The 17,025-nt window shown below is 42.1% G+C and overlaps 1 protein-coding gene across 1 annotated transcript in view; it reads left to right on the forward strand.

The window, feature by feature from the left end:
• The window catches only part of R3HDM2 (R3H domain containing 2), a 331,022-nt gene that overhangs the window by 275,828 nt on the left and 38,169 nt on the right, over positions 1–17,025 (forward strand). The window contains 2 exon segments of the mRNA XM_030196632.1: positions 815–938; positions 13,208–13,365. Coding sequence (XP_030052492.1) covers positions 815–938; positions 13,208–13,365 — 282 coding nt within the window.

Consider the following 17,025-nt stretch of genomic DNA (forward strand, 5'->3'; position numbering starts at 1 on the left):
ATGATCAGAAATCTGAATGTGCACGGGTTGCATAAATACTTGAGCTTGTTTTATAACATATCATACAGTATACTTATCAAAATGTGTAGCTCAATGCTTTAAAATAATGAGTGCAAGCCAAGTAGGTACTTTTTATTTTTAGCAAAGAAAAAAAAAAGTGAGCTACTTTTCAAGGTCTGACATGCTGCATTTGGCCTGCAGGCTGCACCTTGGATGTTCCTGTGATAGGATTATATATGCCTCTTCTTATCTGAGGCATTCCCTGTGATTGAGATTTTCTTTGGATACATTGTTTGATGTTAATAACTTCAAAATGCAGGATTCTGGAGGTGTCTATAGGTACAACTGGAGCCTGTGTAATCTTTTATTTTTAATTTCAAAGAGGTACTTTATTGGAAAAAAATCTAGTACTAACTATATAACAAAGCAGAGAAGTACTTCAGCGTCTACAATAACAAAATGCAATAATAGTCTGTAGTAAAAGTGTAGGTTTGCAAGAAAGCCAAAAAGAAACAGCCATGAACTGGAAGCAACAATAGAACAAAACTATAACTTCCAAATTTTGTTAAGTATTATCAACAACCCCGGGGAGAGAACTAAAAAGGACAAAAACTGGAAAAAAAAAGAGGGGGAAAAAGAAGAGAAGGGGCAGTATACCCTGAGTAATTTCAGATCTTGTTTTTAAGCAGGTTTCACACTTTTTCCCTCATTGGGAGAAAATGAGCCCGTGTAATGTTGATACTATTCTTTTGACATCATTCTCTTCTCTTCACTAATTTTACTTTTTCCATTTGCTGTCATCTTTTACTAATAGATCCAGGTGTCCTACTACCCCCCGGGGCAGTACTCAAACTCCAGCCAGCAATATCGACCTCTGTCGCACCAGATAGCCTACAGTCCTCAGCGTGGCCAGCCTCCAGCACCACAGCAGCAGCCAGGTGAGCAGACCTACCTCTTTCTTCTCCATGTTTCACTTCATTTGTAGACAGCAGCCTTTTATCTTTAATGCACTCAGACAGTAATATTGATGATTGGTATTGGCACAACTCATGCAATTTCAACCATCTGAGAAATGCCAGTAATCTACAACCTCATAAACTTTGGAGGGTCCTTATTTCAGTTTTGAATTATAAGTAACCAAATAAGTTATTTCTAGGATTTGCTTCTAAACTGTATTTTTGAATGAAGATAATGGTGCAGTCAGCCCTTTCAACACCCAAGCAAGAAGCAGGGTCCCTCTTCACTGATGAGCAGGTTGAATTGGATACAAGAATGGTTGATGTCTTTTAAGAGCCAGCACAGCTCTCACTGAGTTTAGAAAAACCCAGAAGGAATTTCTGCACAGCTGCTTTCTCACAGAGGTCCCCTCAGTCTAATAACATTCACGCTAGTTTAAACTATTGCACGAATTGGGGGGGGGGGGGGGGGGGGGGGGGGGAGAGACAGGTTAGTGTATGACATATTTTTCTTCCCTTGTGCTAAAGGATTTTATTTATTTTGAGTTCCCCTCTTTCCCCTAATCCTCCACAAAAAATGGGTGGACATTTTTTTTGTTCTACCCTTATTTATAATTCAAACTTGATCTAACAAACAGCTTTTTTGATGTGCTTGGGGCTTTAAGAAATGTACCTGTGAGTGGCAAGTGGTCTCCAGCGACAACCACCAGAAGTGTATTGCTGTCTGGGACTGGACCACAATGTCCCTAATTGTATGCACTGTTCCAGGATAACCCAGAGAACAAAACAGTTCATAAGATTTAAGATGACGGTTCTTCAGTTCTCACAAATGGATTTACGTCTGCTACCTAAGAAGTATAAAAAATGTAAGAAAAGCAACTCAGTTACTTTTCAGATCCAGTCATCTCCAACAGGAGATAAGAAATGCCACTCTACTGGAAATGGTTTGTTTCAAAAGACACTGGTAAGGAGTCACCCCAGAAGACATCCTTTAAAGGATAAACATGCTTCAAAAAAAGAGTAAATCCTGAAAGGCTGCAGATCTTGGTTCAGGGGTCATCTGCTCAGAAGGTAACCACTACACAGTACATGCTGCTGGTGCAAAAGGCTTAAATGCCTATTGTGCTGAAAGAATGCACAAAAGTAACTATTGTTTAGCAGGGATATTTAGTGTGGACAGTCTGCACAGTAGCTGTTCATAGAGAATTTGGTAAGCTTAGCAAAGAAGCATTTGGTGCAAAAGGGACCTTACACAGCAGCTGTGTGTAAATCATATGTTTCTCTGTGCAGAAAAGCACTATACTGAAATAGTTTGCGCAGAAGATACATTCAATTCAAAGTCGGAAATACTGGTTCCAGAGGCCTCCTAAAGGGGCTTAGAATCCTTATTTAAAGATGACAGTGTGTGGAAGAATCGGTAAGACCAGTGTTGGAGATTTTTCAGAAAAGCCTCCCTTGGAAACCTTACAAGGTACTTGCACAGAAGGCACTATATCCCTCACCACCTTACCAACCGGAAGAGAGGGGGCTGTACTTACTGGCAGACCAGTCAGGAGCAGCTCCTCACCATGATGAACATTTGGCGGCCATAGACTAACCAGGTGAAGAAAATTCAGTTCCATTGGACCTTTCGGAAGACTATTCTTATCAGTAGGGTTCAAGATTTCCCCCCCACCCCCTTTCCATTTTTCAGAGCTTTCATGGGGAATTCATCCGAGAAGTTTGATACAGAAGAATGATCTACATTCCTCTCTGACTCGTTCACCTCAACAGAGGTACTTCGCCATGGAAAATATTAAATATCCAAAGTTTATACAAAAAATGGGTAAGGATATTTCCTTTACACTTCAGGAAAATAATCTAAGACAGATATTTTTGCTATTTTATTGTATAGTGACAGAGTAAAGGACACAGTGAAAGTACCTGCCAGCAAGCTGCTCTTGGAACTGAACACAATGATATGGCAGAACCCAGTTTCTTATAGTCAAAAAAATAGACCTGAACTATGAAGTGTAAGCAAGCCCAGGATTGGACATCGCTCTGTGGTTGTGGAATCCACCTTGAAGAAAGTAAAAAGCATTCTAAGGAACAGTTCAGTACTCCATTGGGAAAAGATCTGAAAATTCTAGACCTTTATTGGAAAAAATGTGTTCCAGATTGTGATGCTGAATTCTGAAATTGCATCCCATCGAGTTTATTTAGTGAGGGATGTGAACAATACCTGAAAAAGCTCAAACCTTTTTCAGGGAGTCTCCTTCAAGAGGAAAATAATAAATTCTGTGGCTATCTGACCAGCACTGAAAAGTATGGAAAGAGCTGCTTATTTCTGCTTCTTAATCTTTCAACACTTCAATATGTATGCCCTCGTGACCATTGGATAACGGAAGCTAGCATGGCTCAAGGCATCTGGTCTGCCTGAGAATGTAGATTAGCAGATGTTCCCTGTACAGGGAAGAACCTCTCTGGAGACCTGTTCATAAAATAATTTAATCACTGCTCCACTCTTCAAATTTATTGTCGTCGTCTGGGAAATAGTTCACTTCACCAAGGAATTAGTCCTTCCCATATAGGAGATAATTCTCTCACCAGAGAAGGAGCCACTTCAAAGAGGAAGGAGACAACAGAAGACTCAGAAGTGTGAACATCTTATTGACGTCATTCGGCATAACTGATTTTCTCAAATCATTCCACCATTCCTCCCAGTGGGAGGAAGGCTAAATATTTTAGCATGTACTGACCATCATTAACAACAGATCAGTGAGTATTGGAGACAATAAATTGGGGCTATAGCCTACATATTTTTCAGTCCCATTGCTACTTCCTTGGTCAGTCACATAGTGCCCTCCTTCAACAGGTGATAAAATCTCTCCTGTGAGAGAGAAAACAGTGGAAAACGATCCAGAGCCAGAAACCAAGATAGTTTTCTGCTTCAGGTATGAGACAAGTCAAGTCGGTGGTCTATCATCAGTAGGACAGTCTTAAAGATACAATGGCAGCCATGGCCAGGGCATCTGTAGTGAGTCTCTTCTAATGCAGTAGGTCCTGAGCTGCTGCAGTAAAATCATCCATGCAGAGTTGGAGTCATTTTGCTACAGCCTCGATTTGCTTGTGCCAGATCTTTATTGGAACACTTTTTATAACCTTCCAGCCAGGTGGATTATGCAGACGATATCGACATCTTGGTAGTCGCGATGCCTCTGTTTTGCAAACATGTCCAGACCAGTGGAAACTTGATTCTTATCTTTTTTTTTTTTCCCCCCACTGTAGATTGTTGCAAATTTCTTGAACGGTTTCATTGCACCAGTGGCCAAGCAGTGAGATTCTGAAATTGAGCATAAGCATTTCTGGAACGCTTCCAGCTTGTGCAAATCCTCAGCTAGCCGTATCTGTGTTTCTGATGCTTAGAAGTATTGGCATTACGGCAGCATTTAAAACCTCTCATCTTAGTTTTCAGTTGTAACACATTGCTGCTTCTACAGGCACTATTTTAGACTATTGAAGGCTGCCTGGGTGCTACCAGTTCTAGCTATAATATCAGCAGTTACTACTACTACAGTTGATATCATAGATCCTAGATATTTAAATCATTTCACCTGGTCTGTTGGTTCACCACAGATTAGCATACCCATGTTCTAATTGTCTGATGTCATGCACTTGGTTTTCTTTGCATTGATCTGTAATCCCAGTTTTACTGCTCTTTCTGTGATTGTATATAGCAGTTCTTGGACCTGTGATTCTGGTTCTCCAATGACAGTAATATCTGCATATCCTCCATCGGTAAATATCAGGCCGTCTGTACCGTATTCCTTGCCACATGCCCAGCCAGCTTTGCTTCTTGACTCAATCTATGACTGCATTGAATAGCAGTGTTTGCTTGCACCAAGTTTTAGATTAGAAAGAAAGCAATGAACAGCAACAATACATATCCTTGTTAAGCTATTGGATTTTTTTGCCATGCACCTTTATTCTACTTGTTGTACCATCTTAGAAGATGGAAATAATTCAGGCTAATTTCTGTAGGATTCCAGTCACCTGGAGTGCTTTCTACATAGATTTCCTATGGATTTATTATTTATTACATTTGTCCCCACGCTTTCCCACACAATGCAGGTTCAATGCGGCTTACATAGTAATTTGCAATACAAAGTTATAGAAATTTCAAAAACAATAATGAAACAATGTAAAGTTGGGCTTGGTAGTGTATGATAAGTTCAGCTTGATAATATATGACTAGGAAAAGAGAGGTTAGACAAGATAGGATAGTATGATTTGGGAGAAAAGGGGTAAGGAGGGATAGAAGTAAGGAGAGATGGAGAAGAGAAAGATGGGAGGTCGGTATCTAAGTCAGAACAGATTTTGGATGCTGTCAAAGGCACTTTTGAAGTCCATGAATATTGACAATGTTTTGTTTTTTTAACTTTGTTGAAATTTTTAAAACCAGAGAAGAAAATCATAAAAGATAATACAAGCGAAGGGTATTATACTTAACAATACAACAAACATGATGATGAGGAAAAAACCCATAAAGCAATCACATCAGCCCTCCTTTTGTGGGGAAAAAAACAATTTTAAGTAAGTGGGAGGAGGAGAAGGAGAATTGGGGGGGAAAAAAGGGAAAACTTATAGGAAATGTGGTGCTCCTTTTGCAAAGCTGCACTAGTAATTCTGGCGTGGCAAATCTGACGAAGCCAGTTCAATTCCTGTGGGCTTTGTTGCATTTGTCGTGCGGGAATCGCTAACGCAGCTTTGTGAAAGGAGCCGTTAGTCTAGCTTTATGAAGTTCAGCCTGAATATCAGTTGTGACCATCTGTGGGGGAAATTTTTTTTAAGTGAATTCTGAAATATGTTGCAAGAACATTAAAGAAAGATACCAAAACAAAATCAAACAAAAGAAACTAATTTTAGTATCCAAGTCCACTTCAAGGAGGAATCAACATATGCATCTGGCAATTCTAATTAGTAATAAAGAAAATAAGTCAACTTTACATATACTGAAAATAAAACCTGCCTCCTATATATCATTTTACAACTGAACTTCAGTTTTATCTGACAAAAAATTGTCTAAATTGTTTAAACTGTACCAGCTGTACACCAACTCATGTGAATCTCTTTATAAAGACAATACATCCCAGTCAATCAATAAATAAATGGATAGGATCCAAAAAACACAAGAGTTACCAGGATAAGCTATCAGGCATTTGCAAGGAAGTTTTTTAAAAAGTGTGTCTTATGGCCAAAACATTAGATTTAAATTGTGTAGGACAGCCTTCTGTCTCACTTGAGTGGACCTGGCAACATCTGGGAAGAACATTGTTCTGCCCCCCAAAATGGAGAATTCTTTTTTGGAAAATATTCTTTCAAAATCAATATCTTTTGTTCTTCAGTTTGACACCTGACTAGCTAGCTCTTTTGGCAATATTGTCCTGTGTAGATTCAAGAAACTTAGGAACATCTAAGCTGTCTAGAGAATTGATTGAGTAATATGGACCCTGCCAGTTAGAGCCCCTGGGCAAATAAAAAAGACTGCTAATGACTCTACAGAAAGCTATAACATATCCTTTACATACATCTTAAACAGGTGCTATATAACAAATAGGAAAGTTTAAAAGTTATAAATTCCCGTCTATTGTAATATCTAAAATTTCCATCTGCAAATGTATTAATAAACTGTTTTTAGTTGTCCTTTCAATAGCTGTTTGACAGAAAGAGACCTGAGACTCAATCTTCTCTAGACATTCAGTTTTTATCCTCCTCTTATCTTGATCTAGAAACTTTACCAATGCTCTCTTCAGTGAATTTACTCATAAGAAACAAAATATCTTGTGAAGTTTTTTTCCATCCTAGTAACAGAAGAAGCAGCATAATTTGTCTCTGGGAAAATATAGCTAAAGTTGCAGATCCAAAATATTGAGAATGAGAAATTTTCATGTCATGTTTGAACTTCTGAGAACAAACAGACCATCGTATCCTCATAGCAGGGTGACACCATCTGATGAAACTCGGTGCAGACGCTGACTAGTGAGATCAAGAACTTTCTAGTAATGTCCCAACGCACAGGCACTGGTGCCTTCCCTCCTGACGCACGAGCACAGGTTCCTCAGTCTGTGTTTTTCCGCAGAGCAGGGAGTACGTGTCATAGTGTTCTCCTTATAGTGCTTTCTAATGGTGCCTTCCCAGGTGGGGTTTTCAGACCATTCGGATGACTTTCTTTTCTACCTTTCTTCAGTTTCCCTTTAATTTCTTTTAGTTTTTTTGGCCCTTAAAGTTTCCTTTATTTTTTGCACATTCCTAAGCCTTTTTTAGGCCAGAGCGCAAACCTCAATTTGGACACTGCCCATTTTTCTGGTTCAAAATTGAGTCATTTAATTTGGCTGTGAACCTTTTCTTGATGTCCAGGAAGACCCGATGGCTTCAAAGGTGCACCCAATGTAATCGGGTGATTTCTGTGATGGACCTTCACAACTGGTACATTAGGTGCCTTGGACCTGACTGAGCCTAATTTTTGTTCTCTCTGTTTGCAAATGCAGCTGAGGACACAACATATGGCAGGTTCAACAGGAGAATCTTTTTGGCTTCTCGAAGGCCGATATATCAACATTGGAACCGGAAGCCTTGACCTCGATGGCTGTCAAGATTTCAGCATCCACTGGGAGTGCACTGGCATTGAGGAGATCGCCACCTCTCTCAACATCAGTTCTGAGAAGTAGGACTCGAGACTGGTCAGCATCGGGCCTAACACCAAGGGCGCGTGCAGGTTCGAAGAAGTCCTCGTTGGTACCAAAAAGCATTGAGGAGGTCTCCAACTCTCTCACCATCAGGCGCTGAGAAGTAGGTCCCGGGAGAAAGACTTAAATTCAGCCAATAAACAATATTTTAATTGGTACCAGTGATAGAATTCAGAACTGGGTAAATGATACTTCTCCATGAGTTGTGAAAAAGTCAAGAGAATTATTATCCAAAATGTGAGAGAGATTCCTAATACTTTAGCAATCCATATTGGCCAGATGATAGGTTTATGATCAAATCAAAATTTTAGAATTGCACCATATAGGTGCATCAAGGGATAACCATCTGTTCTTCTGGAGGGTGGAATCTAAAGTATAGATAGCCTGAAGAGTGGAAAAAATAGTCTGGAAGGTGAGGGGTGAATGATTTAGGTGCATATGGAAGCCATTTTATAAAAATAGGAAATACCAAGTCAGGCTCAGTCGAAAGCCACGCCAGGCAATACTATTCATCCATAAAACACCATATCTCAAGATGGCTGCAACATGATAAAAATGCACACCCCTATCAATCTTGGGTTCTTTCAACATATTTAAGGCAGTTCTAGCAAGTTTATTACACCATAAATATTTAGAGATCTTACTCTCAATGTTTTTATAAAAAGGAGGAGATAATTTAGATAGTATACAGAGATAATAGCTCACCACAGGCACAATGGACATTTTAATAGCCTCCATACGGCCCCACCAAGTAAGAGACATAGATGACCATTTATTAATAATTTCTCTACTTTCGTTGAAATAGCAGAGAGATTAAGAGACATAAGGTGCTCTTGAACTTTATGAAGTAGGACCCCAAGGTACTTTAGTAGTGAAGACCATTTAAGGTCAGTAGTACCGATATATTCTTGTGTAGTTGCATCATTGAGGGGCAATTGAAATGATAACCAATGTAGAGAATATAAAGACTAAATGTAGTAACTTTGGAATAGAGGAGGACGGTTGAGAAAGGAAAATGAGAAGGTCATCCGCCTATGCCAAAGTTTTAAATTGCTTATTGCAAGAAGAAAGACCACAGATATCTAGGGGGAGATTTAATGGCAATAAGCAAAGATTATAATGCGATGTTAAAAAGAAGGGAAGACATGGAACAACCCTGTCTGGTATTTCTGTCTAATCATATAGGATTAGGCAAGGGTTCGTTAATTCTGAGTCTAAAACAGAAAGTGGTATATAAGATTTGTACCCATTTAATAAAACCATCAGTACAACCAAAACCACCTGAGAGTATTAAAAAGATGAGACCATTCACTATATCAAAGGCCTTCTCTGTGTCTGAGATGGCAGTGACTGGTTGGTTAATTTTATGGGCCAAATCAATGATGGAATGAAAAGTACGAACATTATCTCCAATAAAACAACTCTTCATAAAACCTACTTGTCTAGATGAATGAGTTTGCCAAGAACCTTTTCCAAATGAGAAGATAAAACCTTGGCCAAGATTTTACAATCCAGATTCAGAAGAGAAATAGAGGTGTCATGTCCAGGCTTGGGGAGAACAGAAATGTGAACTTCAGCAAAGCTGCCTTGGTCTGAAGGATGTGCATGCAAAAAGGAAAAAATTTCGTAGGACTCTGCAGGATATCTAGGAGCTTTATATGAAGCCAGAGACTTATTAGCAAATGCAATTTCTTCTGCAGTTATTGGAGCATCCAGTAATGAATTTTGGGAATCTGACAAAGTTGGATGTGTGAGATGAGGCATAAACAGCTCCTTATTGATATTTTAATTTTAGATAGAAGTGTTCAAATTCCTTGGGGGGGTCTTACAAAGCGGCGGTAAGCCCAGCGTGGACTTACCGCACGCTAAATCTGAACTACCGCCAGCCCAACGCAGCCGCTAGTGGTAGGTCCAGGTTGAGTACGTGCTATTTCCGGTGCTCCAGAAAATGTTTTATTTTTCTTCTAGTGCGGTGGTAACCTGGCGGTAAGCGGGCATCACCGGGTTACCGCAGGAGCCCTTACCGCCATCTCAATGGGTGGCAGTAAGAGCTCCCCACTGCATTACCACAAGTTGAGCTATCTTACTGCATGGCCAATTTTTTTTTTGGCTTTTTACCCACTGCGGTAAAAAGGGCCCTGGCACATGGGAAAAATAGCCCCTGTCACTACTGCAGGCCCCTTTTTCCCGCAGCTTAGTAAAAGGACCCCTTAATAATCTTGTTCTCTCCAGTGAGAGAGGCCATCAGCAGTGAGAATGTTAGCAATTCTAGATCTCTGCAGTTAGCAAGGTATCTTGCTATGCAGTGACCCACTTTGTTGACAGTTGTGTATTGACCAGAACATTGCAGAAGAATATCAGATTGAGTTTTATGGCTTATTGATTTGTTATATTCGTATTTGAGGGCTATAAGCTTCTTCAGAGTAGTAGGGAGTGCTAGACATATTGTGGGTGCTTTCAGCCAATGAGATTTCTTTTTCAAGAGAGTTGAGTTTCAGTTCTTGTTTTTTCTTCCAAGCTCAGAAACTAATTATTTCTTCCTGCAAACTCACTTTGAAAGCTTCCCATACTGTATTAAAAGAAGTTAGAGTTTATCTGGAAAACTTCTTTAATAAAACAATTGATTTTAACAAAGTCAGAATCCACAAGGAGGGAAGTGTTCATTCACCAGCATTCAAGTGGTTTAGGTGAGCGGAATTTCAACTGGGGGGAGATTAATGCATGGTTGAATATGATGATAGGAAAAATGTGAGCAGGTGAAGTCATAGGTAATAACGATTTGGAGATGAGGAAAAAGTCAATCCTTGAGTATGATTGATGTGATGAGAAGAATGTAACCTTTTATGTAGGGTTCAGTAGTCTCCAAGAATCACAAAGTCCAAAATCTTTAATAATGAGAGATAATTCTTGCCACATTTTAGAAGGACGAAAAGTACAGGAAGATAGTATTGGACAGACAGTGTCCAGCGGGAGATTAAAGTCACTGCCAAGTATGATTGGAGAGGTGTTATGTTCCATAAGAATGTCCCTCAAAGATGACATGAATGAAACAGCCTCAGTATTGGGAGCATAGATGTTTATTATAGTCAGTGTAGAAGGGTCCAATTGTAACATAGCAATAACCCATCTCCCATCAGCATCTACAGCTTGTTGAACGATATTGACATTTAAAGATCTTTTGATAAAGGACACACTCCTATTTTTGAGTGAGCAGGAGATAATAGATAATTGCCAGACCGAGCAAAATTAGTTTTAACACATTCATCTGGTTTCAAATGGCGGTTTTATTTTAACTGCATTCTAAATCATAGTACCATAAAATAACTGCTATATTTTTATTCAAGTATGATACTCCAAGTGTTAACCTCAGAAGCTATAGTCAGGGAGGAAGAATAGTCTTCAAGGAAAAATATAGTTTGAGTCAAGAATATTTATTAACCAGATCATCATGTGTAGGGTTACCATACGTCCGGTTTTACTCTGACATGTCCTCTTTTTGAGGACATGGCGGGGCAACCGGGCGGGTTTTTCCAGCCTGCCTGTTTGTCTGGATTTGCGGACGAATGGGCAGATGGGCCTCAGGGTGTCCTATCCTCCTCTCCCCTCCTTTACCTTAGTGTGGTGCTCTGGTGGTCTAGTCACCTCTTTGGGGCAGGAAAGAGCCCCCTCTTTCCTGCCCGGTGTGTCTGCAGACTGTCTTTCTCCCAGCGCTGATTCAAAATGACTGCCGAGAGGTCAAGCGGTGGTGGTGGTGGGGGGCACACTACAGACAACATCTAGTTAGCATGACTGTGTCCTCGTCCCTTTTGACCCCCTTGTTTAGCATCTGGCCATTGTGTCCTTAAGTTCCCCCCCATATTAGCATCTCTTCTCTTTGGCCCAGTCTTACACTGTCCAGCATCCCACCTCTGTGTTACCATACCCCCTCCTTTTGTCCAGCATCTGTTGTGTCCCTCTCATTCCCCATGTCCAGCTTCGCCCCTCTTTTCTCTTCCTCTTGCACCCCACCCCTGTCCAGCCTCTCACCCTGGGTTGGTCCACCATATCTTCTTTTCCCTCTCCCCTCCGCCCTCCCCTTTGCTTCACGTCTTTGTCTCTTGTCTCTGATTGCTCCCTCAGTTCCAGCATTCACCCCCCCCCCTTTGTTCCATCACTCTCCCCCTCCCCCCCCCCCCCCCCCCCCCCACACACACACACACAATTACAGTATTTGTCTAATCCCTGTCCCCTGGGCAAGTCTGGCATCTCTTCAAGCCCATCCTACCTCGTTGGCCCACATCTCTTTAACCCCCAACCCCACCTACCGCGATCCTCAAAACAGTGCCAAATTGCCGGCAGAAACAGTGACTGAAACAAGCTGCATCTTCTTGGCCCCACCAGGGTTTTTCATGTGCGTTTCCCACTCACAGGAAATTACATCAAAGAGGCAGGATGTGGCACGGAAATTCCTTGGCCGGGTAGAGGCAGTTTGTCTCAGTTTCAGTTTTTTGCCAGCGATTTGGTGGGGAACCGCTTGGGGGAGGGGATCGAGACACGCTGGACCCCGTACCCTGCAGAGGGAGAGGGTGTTTGGGCTTGGCAGAGAAAAGGAGGGATGATAGACTTTTGGGGGGGGGAGAGGGTTGAGGCAGGATGTGAGGGTTCATTACTTAAGGCAGCCCCTACCTGTAATGGGTTCTCTATAAATAGGATAAACCTGACTCCCATACCGACCCACCTTCCCTTGTAGTTGACTCTGTGTTAAATTGGGGGACTTGTAAGGTAGTGGTGGTTCAGGAAGTCTTGTATATGCTTAGAAGAATCTTCTTTTTCTGAGAGATGGTTCATGACAGCACTGTTGGATGCTATCACTAATGCATCTCATCTATCCTGCTGTTTACAGAGGCCTTTTACAGATAAGTAACTTTGGACCTGATATTCATAAAAATAGCCATACTGGGTCAGACAAACGGTCCATCTAGCCCAGTATCCTGCTTTCAACAGTGGCCAATCCAGATCACAAGTACTTGGCGCAAACCCAAATTCCTTGCTACCAATCCCAGGGCAATTCAGCGGGAGGCAGGCTGCATAAGTGCCACAGTTGGCACTGACCCCAGCTATTCAATGTTGAGTCTGTTTCCGGTGACCATCATTAAATATTCGGGGTTTTCGTTGGCCAACTCTAACTTAACCGGCTATGTCAATATTCAGCCCTGGCCAGTTAACTTAATAATGGGCAAAGATAGGACTGCTGTTTATGCGGTCTGATTTGCCTGCTAAACTTAGCGGTTCAGTGCTTGAATATTCGCAGATAGACAGTGATATATACTGTTAGTCGCTATGCACTAACCACAAATATTCAGCAGAGATAACTGGCTATCTCTTGCTGAATATTAGCGGTTAGCTGGCCTAAACAACCAGCTAGGAGCCATTCCTGGCCAGTTAAATACTGAATATCGGGGGGGGGGGGGGGGGGGGGTTGTCTTCTGGGATTGCTGTACCATGTATTTTGTTTGCATATTAAAATCCTTCTTTTTTTCTCAACAGGCCTGCAGCCCATGATATCCAACCAGCAACCAGCATACCCAGGCATAATGGGAGTCCAACAGCCCCAGAACCCAGGCCTGATAACTAACCAGAGAACTGGTATGGGCAACCAGATGCAAGGCGTGATGGTCCAGTATGCTCCACTACCATCATACCAAGTGAGCAATGTTCAGACTACAGACCCTGTTGAACCGTTAAAACCAGTAGCTCCCATTCTAGAATAGATTTTCCATGGGAGGTAGTTATGCATATAGCAATTTCTGTGTTGGGATAAGAATGTGTTCCTTCCACTGAATTTGGATGCAGTTGCTTAGAAATACAGTATTTAGTTCTCTGTGAACAAGAAGAATAGAAGTTGATGTTATATCTGACAGTGCCAGCATGGAAAACTCCTCCCACAGCTCCCCAAAATCTACAATGTTTTGAGCATGTGCTAGCTTTCCCTCCTCAGTTGGTACTCCCCCTCCACCCGCCTTCCTCAGTCCATTTTTTTGTTCTATGTGGCAGAACAGTCAGCTGTCCCCGCAGTCTTCTGTCCAGAGCCATCCCCTCCCACACATCGACTCCTCTGCATAGCCTTTGGGCCTCAGAGCATTCTTCTCAGCTGGATAAAATGGAAAAGAAGTCCCATTCTTATACCTCCCATCTTACTCATTCCTTCTATTTCCACAGCCAAATTCGTTGCCAATGGACTCTTCTTGCCCACAATTCTGAGAAAGCTAGCCTCTAACACAGGGGTTTTCAGCCCAGTCCTCAAGGCACACACAGCCAGTTGGGGCTATGGAGATATCCTGAAAACCCTGACCGGCTGGGCTGCACCTCCTATTTTCCATGGGAGCAGAACATCCTAGCGCCTCCTATCTTCCAGAGGAGACTGCCTCAGCCAGATAACCCATATGAGTAGTCTTTAGACCAGTTCTTCTTTACCCTCTCTTGGAGGCACACTTAGCCAGTCACGTTTTCAGGATCAGCACAATGAATATGCATGAGATAAATTTGCATGTAGTAGTTACCATTGTATGCAAATCTGCCTCATACATATTCATTGTGGTGGTCCTGAAAACTTGACTGGCAAGGTGTGCCTTCATGAGAAGAAACCAAATAGCAGCTTGCTTGCACCTGGAACTTGCCAATTATTGGCCTCTTTGCATTCCCTCACAATGCAGTGTGCCTTCTCTTCCTCAACAGGACTAAGAGTGCCTTCTCAATCAATTGGGCCCCCCTTCCCACCTGGCGTATGCCTACTCCCCCACCCCATTCCCCTTTTATGTCAGGTCATTCAGAACATCTTGGAGGACAAGGCCGTGGTCTTCCCCATTGCCCCCTGTTGCCCTCATCAGCCATAGTTCCTCTGGCTACTATAACTAATCAGTACTCTGCCCATCCACCTCCCTCTCCACCCAACATAGTGATGCCTACTACACCCCAACTTGCAGTTACTTGTTCTTACTACCTGGATGTTGCAAGTGTACTTCATTCAAGAATCCCAGTTCCCTATGTCATATAGGAAGTTTTGCTGGCATCTCTGTGTCCAGATGTACATGTAAGATTTGGACCCCTTCTTTTTTGTTCAATTCTTCTCTTACTCCCATACTTCTTGAACTCTTGGATTCAGACCTGCAGATCACCTCTGTCAGAATCCATCTTGCTGCCATCTCGGCCTTCTACTTCCATGAAGGAGAATCTCTCTGATTTCCAGATTTATCAAAAGCCTCTTCAACTTCTATTCCCCCATCTACACTCCATCACCAACATAGAACTTCAGCCTTGTTCTTCATCAATTAACCCTACTGCCCATATAATCAGGCATCACCTGGAAGACCAGCAACTAGGTATCTGTGTCCTATTTTAACAAATAAGGTGGCATGGTACTGTTCTTATAGGTTTGAAAACTACCTGTGTTCATCCCTGTCTGAAGGATGTTACAATGTCTGATGTGATGTTGTCAAATTATTGCCCAGTTTCTGACGTGCCTTTTGTGTCAAGAATTGTAGAATATGTGGTGCTTGGATTAGTTAGAGCATTTATTTATTTATTTATTTTGCAGTGTACTTCCGTCTTGCATATTGCGCAAGATGTGTTTTAGAAAACACTATTGCATTGAAACGTCATTGATAGTAATAAAGTAGATGATGGAAGATAAAGACCTGTACGGTCCATCCAGTCTGCCCAACAAGATAATCTCGTAGCATAAATATCAATGTTGTAGCCAGAAGGCAATTTTTTGGTGGGCCAACAGGTTGGATGGGTGGACATGAGAGAAACACCTGCCACCTGATGCACCCATGCCCTGCCCCTACCCTTATCCCTATCACACACCTATCCCACTCCCAATTAGTTCAATGAGGGGTAGTAGTGCTGCCTTCAGTGGCTGCAGGTCAAGTTGAGGGCTAGGGGAAGTACAAGAGGGTACACTCTTCATCTTCCATTGAACCATGGTCCTCCAACACACGTATGCTTCCCTCAGATATTCTGTATCCATAGAACCCCCCCTGGCCCTTTCCCCAACAGTGGATGCAGAGGTAGGACATTTCCCTATAAAACTCACCATACAAAAATGTTTGTTTCAAGTGTTAGCTCAATAACAAGGCATATTGTATAGTACAAAAATCTATCAAACAAAAAGTCACTCAGAACCTGGAGCAAATCTATCATGCCAGCATTAACATCCAAAACAAGAATCCTACCTATGATATTTTAGGGCCCTAAATATTTCAGCGGAGCTCTAAAATATCAATACATCTATCGAGAAAACTGAACAAGCCAAATTACTACAGAATACTACATTGAAAATTCATGATAGCAATACTTTGGTCATACACACAGAACACAAATGGCAAATACAGAATAAGTGACCACAAACCATAAATAGATTAAATCGAAATCCCAAGAGGCCAGACCTTGCATGTAGTACAGCACCAGATAAATAGAAAGATGCATTTTCTCCTACACTGTGCAAATTATAATGATAGCACATGCCACAGATGGTGTTAGGGGTTACAACTAGGGCCAACTGCCCTTGGCCCTCTGGCCAGTGAGAACTACATGCCAGCTGGAAGCTGAAGAAATTGCAGCCTAGTAGTAAGGTTTCGGGTCCCCTCGCATATTTCTGCCCTGGGCCCCGGCCGTATCTAACACCAGCTGTGGCAGGATGTATATTTCAAATCTGAAATATTCTAAACACAAAATGGAAACATAAAATTATTTTTTTTAACCTTTTGTTGTCTGGTCATTTTATTTTTAAAATCATGTTGGCTCCAGGCTCTGGTTTCTGCTTTCTTCTGTCTTCTCTTAACTCACCCACCAAGGCCTCCTGTCCATTTGACATTTCTACCATCTCCATGTCCACTATCCATTTTCTTCCATCTCTGTGCCTCTATCTTCCTCCATGTTCAGTATCTCCCTTTCTCTGTGTCCCTATATTTCCCTGTCCAGCTTCTCCCCTCTCTTTCTCCCCCATGCCAATATATCTCTCTCCTCTCCAACCCTACCCCATCCTGTTTCTCTCCTCTCTAACCCTACCCCATCCAGCTTCTCTCGCTCTCTCCCCCCCCCCCCCCCTTTCCAGCATCTGGTTTGCTTGCTTGATTGCCTGCCTGGCATCTCTGTTTCCCTTCCTTCCAGCCCCCTCCTCTTCCTCCTGCATCCAGCAGTTCTCTCCCATCCCTCCAACTCCTTCCTCCTCTTCCTCCCAAGTCCAGCAGCTCTCTCCCTTCCCTCCAACCCCTTCTTCTCTTCCTCCCACATCTAGCACCTCTCTCCCTTCAATCCAGCTCCCTCCCCCTCTTCCTTCCACATCCAGCAGCTCTCTCCCTTCA

This window comes from Microcaecilia unicolor, chromosome 3, assembly GCF_901765095.1.
Source record: "Microcaecilia unicolor chromosome 3, aMicUni1.1, whole genome shotgun sequence".
NCBI lineage: Eukaryota > Metazoa > Chordata > Amphibia > Gymnophiona > Siphonopidae > Microcaecilia > Microcaecilia unicolor.